Source organism: Dipodomys merriami, unplaced genomic scaffold (genome assembly GCF_024711535.1).
Source record: "Dipodomys merriami isolate MVZ:Mamm:240054 unplaced genomic scaffold, mDipMer1.0.p SCAF_5, whole genome shotgun sequence".
NCBI classification, from domain to species: domain Eukaryota; kingdom Metazoa; phylum Chordata; class Mammalia; order Rodentia; family Heteromyidae; genus Dipodomys; species Dipodomys merriami.
In genome coordinates this window covers 61,225,185-61,232,458 of record NW_027206068.1, presented here as the reverse complement: position 1 = coordinate 61,232,458, position 7,274 = coordinate 61,225,185, and the positions used below count along the sequence as shown (strand labels likewise).

The window sequence follows — 7,274 nt, the reverse complement described above, 5'->3', positions numbered from 1 at the left end:
ACTATGTGCATTCCACACACAAGCCCCCAAGATCTTGCTCCTTATACAGTCAAACTTTATTTGGTTGCCTGGGTGGGGGAGCCACAGGGTTGGTTCAGTAGGGGTGATTCAGAGTATGCTCCATGATGGTCAGAAGTGCCAGCCATGTCTCCTGGGCTGTGGGGATGATCTGTGAGGCTGGCAGCAGGAAGCCATAGCGCCCCGTGTCTCGAAGCTCAAAGGTGAAGGAGTATTTAATGCCCTGGCTGTAGGTCCAGTCAACAGTGCTCCCACTGGCTTGATCTGGGGCAAGAGCAGGAGCAGAAAGGAGCAAGGGTCAGTTACTTTGGAAATTTCACAAACTTGGTTGGTGACCCAAAGCCCAGAGCTACATGCATGGCCAAGTGGAGTTTGGGTCTACCGGAGTCTACTGTAGACAAACATCCTAGCTTCCAGGGATCACCGGCTGGCACTAAGCCCAAGGCCCAAAGAGGAGCCCAGTAATGTCCTATTTATCCTCTGGGGAATGCCAGAAAAGCAATGTGATTACAAAAGCCTGTCTGAAAACTCTCCACCCAACCGTCACCCCCCGATGATACCTCTTGAGAAATTAGATTTGCTCTCCCCCTAACCCCTGGTGGTCTGGTCTGTAGGAGAAAGTGCAGATTCAGACTCAAAGCAAAATTGTCCCCTATCTTCTAGAAGGAAGTTTGTCCAAGTTTGCAGTAAATAATAGGTCATGAAGGCACTCTCCTTGGATTGGGCTGCATAACAGGAGTGAGCAGCATGTTGGGTTTTTGTTGAATGAGCAGCGCCAATTAGTGTACCAAAAGGACTCATTGTGATATTCCCACACATGCAAGTTAGATGTTTAGCTCAACACTGCTGCAAGTTTGAAACAGTTGACCCAGGGTTGAAAGAGTTTCTAAAGAAAGCCTGGGATCCAAAGAGATCAGCCTTAGGTAAGATGACAACTTGCTTGTCCCCTAAAACTTGGTCACAACCACTAAAAGGCAAAGTCAGTTCTAGCCCTCCCATGCCCTCCTCTCCCCTCCCCCCCACCTTCAAAGGCATCACACTGATCTACTTGGCTAGGCCCCAAACACTCCAGCCAGATCACACAGCGCCAGCCTTTGCTCTAAAACGGTCCCCTGCTTGGAAGGCTATTTCTTAGATAGCCTCTTTACTCCCCCTCACTTCAGGGTTGGCTCAAATTCCCCTGTGTCGATGGGGCCTGCCTCTGGCCCCAGTATTCAACCTCTACCCTAATTGTCCTGATTCACCCCGTCCTGCTCCAGAGGGAGCACTAACACTAGTGTCACCTAACACTAAGCTCATTGTCAGTGTCACCTAATGCTAAACTGCTTGTCGTGTAACTTTCCTGATCTTTGCTTGTTTTCTTCACCCTGACACACATAGCAGGACCTGGTACAGAGAAGGTGCTCAGTAAACACTTGCCAACTGAATTTCATTTGGTGTAGCAATGCCTTTCCCTGGGGCATCACATGTATGGTGGAAGTCAGTGGGGAAAAGACTGAATAGATTCCCTAAGTAAAGGGCAATGGAGGAGAAGTGGTTTTTGGTTTTTTTGTAAAGCAGAATTGCCTGGTGATGTACAAATCCCTATAGAACTCACCATGCCATCTATTCACAAGGCTGGACTTAAACCCAGGTTCAGGGGACAAGAGGGCTCAGAAGAAACTCAAGTCAGAGTTCATGACCACCCTTCCAGATGGCCCAGACGAAAACCATTCACGGGGGCCCTCATCCCCACCCCCTATGTTCCCAGACCTGGTACCTTGGGCAGAAAGAGCCACTTGATAGCCACTTACAAATTGCCTTGATGATGCTGCCATACTTAAACTTGGTCCCATACAGAGAAGCCAGGGCTGTTACAGCAGACTTGGACAGCTGATCCTGGAGAAAATAGGTAGGGCCTTCTATCAGGACCAGGTCAGCCTGGGGGCTGACAGAATGGTCCAGGAACAGGCAGCAGTAGAAGCATGTCCCTGGCAAGGAGCCTTCTTAGCCATGTAGGTCAGCCCTGGAGTTGACAGCACCTGAACCCTCTCTTCCTGCAAGATGGCTGCCTGGCACTTCCCTGTCTTTTGATGCCCTTGCAGCTCCAGGGGTAGTGCTCCAAGTTCAAAGTCTAGCTCTGCCTGCCTTCCTCATATGATAGAGATGACTCAGCCAAGCGAAGGATTGGTAATCCTAGCTACTCAGGAGGCTGAGATCTGAGGATCACAGTCCAGAGCCAGCCAGAGCGGGAAAGTCTGTGAAGCTTTTATTTCCAATTAACCACCAAAAAGTTCAAAGTAGAGCTATGGCCAAGTGATAGAGCACTAGCCCTGAGCAATAAAGCTAAGGGACAGCATCTAGACCCTGAGTTCAAGCCCTAGGGCCAGCACAAAAAAAAAAAAAAGAAGAAGAAGAAGAAGAAAAAAGAAATGACTTCGGTCACTCAGAAAAAGCAAGGCTATTCCATCATGCTAGTCTTCCCAACCCATCAGCGCTGCCAGAAAGAAATGGGGTGCTGGGCACCCTGAAGACTCTCTGCCCTCCAGAGTTCTGATGGTGGAAATCCAAGCCCATGGGACAAAGACAAGTCTGCACCTACCAGCTCTTCCTCATCAGGGGCTGGTTGTGATGTGTAGCCATAGGGGTAAAGGAGCAGCTGGGAGTAGCTGTGGATGGAGATAAAGGCCTTGATGTTCCCATGGGCCTTCACAAAGTCCACAATGGATCTGACTTCCACTTCAGAGTTGGCAAACTTGCCACGGTATGTGTCTGAGCATGGGTTGCTGCTGGCTCCGGGTTCTGTGGGCAGACCAAGGGCATAATTGGCATGTGGTGTTGCTTCTATGCTTCCAGGCCTCCCAGTTTTTTGCATGAAGTTGAAGGAAAGAGGAGGTGTCCGGTCCCATTCCTAGATTAAGGAAAGGCCAATCTGGGGCTCTGCCTCCCTCCACAGCCAGGTTTGGGCAGAGGCTGGAAGAGGAAGGGGCAAGTTCTGAATGGAAGGAAGTTAAGCTAGCAACCCTGGAGCCAGGCTTTCAGATCTTCCTTCCATTCAGAAGGAACTTGCTTTTTACAGACAAGGGCCCAAATCTCTAAGTACTGCCTGGAACAGTCCTGCCTGAGCAGGACTGACAGCCCACCCCCCACCCCATGTCCCCGGGCAGAAAAGAAGTGAGGTATTTAAAGGTAGGGTGAGACGCTAGTTGGGGTTTTCCCATCACTGCCTCCTAGATCACTGTGAGCCTTACTCCCAAAGCCGGCGTCCCAATTCCTGTTGGGGTCCACCCCAACACAGATGGAGCCTGCTGTTTTGGACCGAGTCTTGCGCCACATACGATTCTGAGGAAGGAGAAGGGTTAATCAACCCACAGCTCATGTGGGACCACTGGACACAGCATTTGCAGGAAAGGCTGGGGCAGGACCTCTCAACTGATGACCATCTTGACTCTGATCAAGACATTTCATGGTGTCTGAAGATGGTTTGAGTTATGACTGGGAGTGGAGTTAAAACTAGCCTCTAGTGGGTTGGAGGTCAAGACATTGCTAGGCATGCACAAGACAGCTGCCCACAACGAAGACCCAACCACCCAAAATGCCAGTGAGTGCCAATGTTGAGTGTCCCCAGTCCAGAAGGACAGCTCTACTTGGCCCTCCTGAGATTAAATGTTGGCTTATGGGTCTCAGGGGTGGATTCTGCTTTTCCTGAGAAGAGGCAGCCCGTACCGAGCTGTGCGTGAAGGCAAAACCATCAGGATTGGTGACGATCTCCAGGAAGATGTCCATGCTGTCGAGAATGGTGGTGAGAGTTGGGTCCTGGCCATAGTCTTGGGTGATCTGGTGGGAATAGGAGGCGAGAAGGCAACACGTCTGGCATGTTAGAGCAACAGACGCATTCCCTGGACTCCCTCTGTGGTCGATGCTTCTAGAAGGGAAAGGGGAGATCCAGGCTCCTGGGAGCCTTGGACACCAATGGCCCACCAGATGAGCACGCTCCATTCCCCTCAGCCTTACCTTCTTTGCAAACCAGACCCCACTGGCCTGGGTGACCCACTCCCTGGAATGGATGCCAGTGTCGATCCAGATGGCTGGACGGTTGTCACCCCCAGTGCTGAACTGCAGGATGCAGGAAAATGGTAGAGGGGACAATTCATAACTGTGACCTTGTCTCAGCCCCGTGAAAGAGAACGCACTGGGACCAGAGGCCACTTGCTCTGTATATCTAAGGTGAAAGTTCTGTTTGTGGGGCCATCCTTCAGGTGAGGATGGGGCTGGGGACCGGACAGGGATCCCACAGATCTTGACCTCCTGCCTTCAGTCCAATAGGAACCAGCCTGACTTCCAGGCCTGACCCTCTTCTGCTGCCCAGATCATTCTCTGTGGAAGGTCACCAACAAAATGGTTTCTCTGGACTTCCCAGACCACGATACTTTCCATACTGATTGGGAACACTTGAGTCACATCGAAGTTGAAATTGTGTACACACTTCTGGGCCGGCATGGAAACTTAGATGTTCTCAGCGTTTACGCAGGAAATGTATGTCACGGTGTTTTCCCTCACACTTCCCAAAGGAGCCCACGCAGGAAGACAGGCGCATCCTTGCAAATGTGTCTTTGTACATCAATAGTTGGGCATGCATGCATTACCTTTAGTATGTAAATGGGACGACCTTCATAGCTGTTACCAATCTGGATCTTGCTGGCAAGCTGTGGGTTCTCAGCTACCAGTAGGTCCATGAAGTTATAGATCTGAGATGAAAAAGAAAAGAAGGGTCTTCATGGCTTTCCTGGGTACCCCAATTCGCCCCTCTGCAGCCCTGACCCAGACAATGCTGGCTACATGGAAAGAGCAGGAACCACCCACACCCAAGCCAGCCTGGCTCTCTCTGGCCCACATTGCACCTTGATGAAGAGCATGTTGCTTGTGGGGAGTGCCCACCAGGATGCCCTCACCTCCTCCAGGGTGTGGTAGGTGGCGTAGTTAAAGGTGTCGGTAGATTGGGCCCGGGCCTGGAAGGAGGACATCTGCCTCTTTTCCTTATCCAGCAGTGACTGCACATCTTCAATCATGATCGTGTAGCTGATGCCATGTGATTCCAGGAAGATTTTGACAGCCTGAAGACTGGAGAAGGGCACTCGGACATCAATGGGGGTGCCAGGTCGGGATGGGTCCCGCCAGAAGTCCAACTGGAGAGGAGAGGAACAAGCACTATCACAGTGGGCTGGTGACACCAACTAGGACAGCAGACTAGGACAGGCCCAGCCTGGAAAGGGTGTGGACACCAGAACCTCCTGCAGAATGGGGGCTGGGGTGTGCATGAAAGGAACAGAGAGAAGGGGAAACCTGGGGGACTGGAAGAATGTCTTGTGTGGACAGGAAATGGCCAGAGTGGTGAGGCTGGGGGGGGGGAGAAAGAGGGAGAAGGAGAGAGGAAAAGGAGAGAGAGAGAAATGGAAAGGGGGTTCTGACACTTGGTCAGATGCTCAAGGGCAGAAAGATCAGAAACTGGAAGGAGGGAGTTGAAGTTTACTCCCTAACAGTGATCATCCCAAGCACCAGGTGGCTACAGAAGGCAGCGGAGCTCTGGGGTGGGCTCAGGTGTTCTGGAAGGTTTCCTTGGGCCTCAAGGAGGCCTCCTCCTTGCCTCTGACCTGCAGATGCTCCAGATCCTCCAGTTCCTTCACCATCTGTACCTGGGCCTCATTGGCTGCTGATACTCGGAGCACCTGGTGCCTGGGCAGAGTGAGTTGTCACTGAGTACATGAAGACGCCCCTGTCCCGGCCGTCAGCCACCCCATGTAGGCTGAGAACGGTGGCCTGAGTCGCCAGGCTGGACATAGAATGTTTGAACCAGACAAGTGCAAACATGAATGTTCTCAGCAATGAGAGGGAGGTGGGGGACCTGGGCTCCCTCATCTCTTTTCTCTTTGTCTTTATTTTGAGACTTGGTTTCTGCCCTCATCCTAGATTAGACTATTTTTTTCACTCTCCCCAAGCCAACCAGGCCTCCTCTGCCTTCCTCCTCTTCAGAAAACTCCTCCTCCGAGCTCAGCAATCTTCAAGGCTCAGGAGATTTCCCTAACTGCCCGACCCTTCCCAGCTCTGCCCTCCCTCAGTAGTCTACTGTGCCAGGGTGGTACCTGTCTATACTCTCTGGCTGTGCTCCCATGTCTGTCTGTCTGTCTGTCTCCTCCACACATTGACTCGGGATAAATCCTCTCATCATCCCTCGGGGAATCCCCTCTTCTCTACACTCTTACCCCACAAAGTCTTCAGTGCCGAAGACAGCCCCCAGGAGCACACTCAAAATCAGCAGCCCTTGCATTCTGAAGCTAGCTGAGGTCAGGATGAGACCAGGGGCCTTTTAAACCCAGGGCAGAGGTCTCCTGGCTGTGCCTGAGAACTGTTCCTCCCTTTGCACCTGGATCAGATCTCTGGGGAAGGAAGGATGGGAGTTCTGAGCTCTGGCACCTTTTCACCGTCCCTGATAAAATGGCTGGGAACAAGGCAGCTGGAAAGATAACCTTAGCTTCTACCCTTGGCCTGAGGGTCAACTGACTGAAGGCCTACCAGTGGGGACTCGTCTGCTCCCATAGCCTTAAGGACTTTGTTATGAGTGGGCTATATCAGAAATATAAACAGGTATGTTTATATTCTTTTATTCCAACCTTACTAACATTAATTTTATTTATTTATTTATTTATTTATTTATTTATTTATTTATTTATTTATTTATGTTGGTCATGGGGCTTGAACTCTGGGCCTGGACACTGTCCCTGAGCTCTTCAGCTTAAGGCTAGTGCTCTACCACTTGAGCCACAGCGCCACTTTCTTCATTGCTAATATTTACTCCCAGTCACACATTACTCTTAATGATACAACAGGTTACAGAAGGGGTTCAAGTGGTGCAGGGTTCAAAGAGGCCTTGCTGAAGGCAAAAGCTGATGCAAATAGAGTCACTACAGGTGGTTAGATAAGATATTAACATAAGGAGTCCAGTCCTTGAGCTGCCAAAGCACAAGCTGGGTCAAGGTGCTAAGCTGGGTCTAGCTACTGGCTCTATACAAATGACCATGAGGAGGCCAGGTGAAGCAGAGACTGATGTTATGCTGAGCTGAAGCCCCAAGAACAGAAGCTGAAGTTCATCACCTGTCACTAGCCACATATGCATTGGATAGTCTGATGATAAGCGAGTAGATGCCGCTGTACCTCAGTGTCAATGCCCCTTCTTTAATATGATCCAAGTTCAGCAGTTGCATCATTCATTGGTCAAATGA

General features: G+C 50.8%; 1 protein-coding gene across 1 annotated transcript; it reads right to left on the bottom strand.

Moving 5' to 3' along the window:
* Positions 1-49: 49 nt before the first annotated feature.
* Positions 50-6,322, bottom strand: Cpa1 (carboxypeptidase A1). The gene is made up of 10 exons (XM_069997313.1): positions 6,258-6,322; positions 5,649-5,730; positions 4,950-5,183; positions 4,644-4,745; positions 4,012-4,113; positions 3,724-3,834; positions 3,249-3,339; positions 2,600-2,799; positions 1,812-1,896; positions 50-282 (listed from the first exon to the last, which is right to left on the bottom strand). Exons 1-10 carry the CDS (start codon positions 6,320-6,322, stop codon positions 95-97), a joined length of 1,260 nt encoding a protein of 419 aa, XP_069853414.1. The 3' UTR covers positions 50-94.
* Positions 6,323-7,274: the final 952 nt, after the last annotated feature.

What these genes read in the sequence shown, in the direction of transcription:
- Cpa1 (XM_069997313.1), bottom strand. Translation starts at nt 6,322, where the DNA reads ATGCAAGGGCTGCTGATTTTGAGTGTGCTCCTGGGGGCTGTCTTCGGC. An exon ending in GGCACTGAAGACTTTGTGGG is followed by an intron (nt 5,731 to 6,257) that starts GTAAGAGTGTAG and finishes CACTCTGCCCAG; the next exon opens with GCACCAGGTGCTCCGAGTAT. An exon ending in CCCCTGATGAGGAAGAGCTG is followed by an intron (nt 1,897 to 2,599) that starts GTAGGTGCAGAC and finishes TATTTTCTCCAG; the next exon opens with GATCAGCTGTCCAAGTCTGC.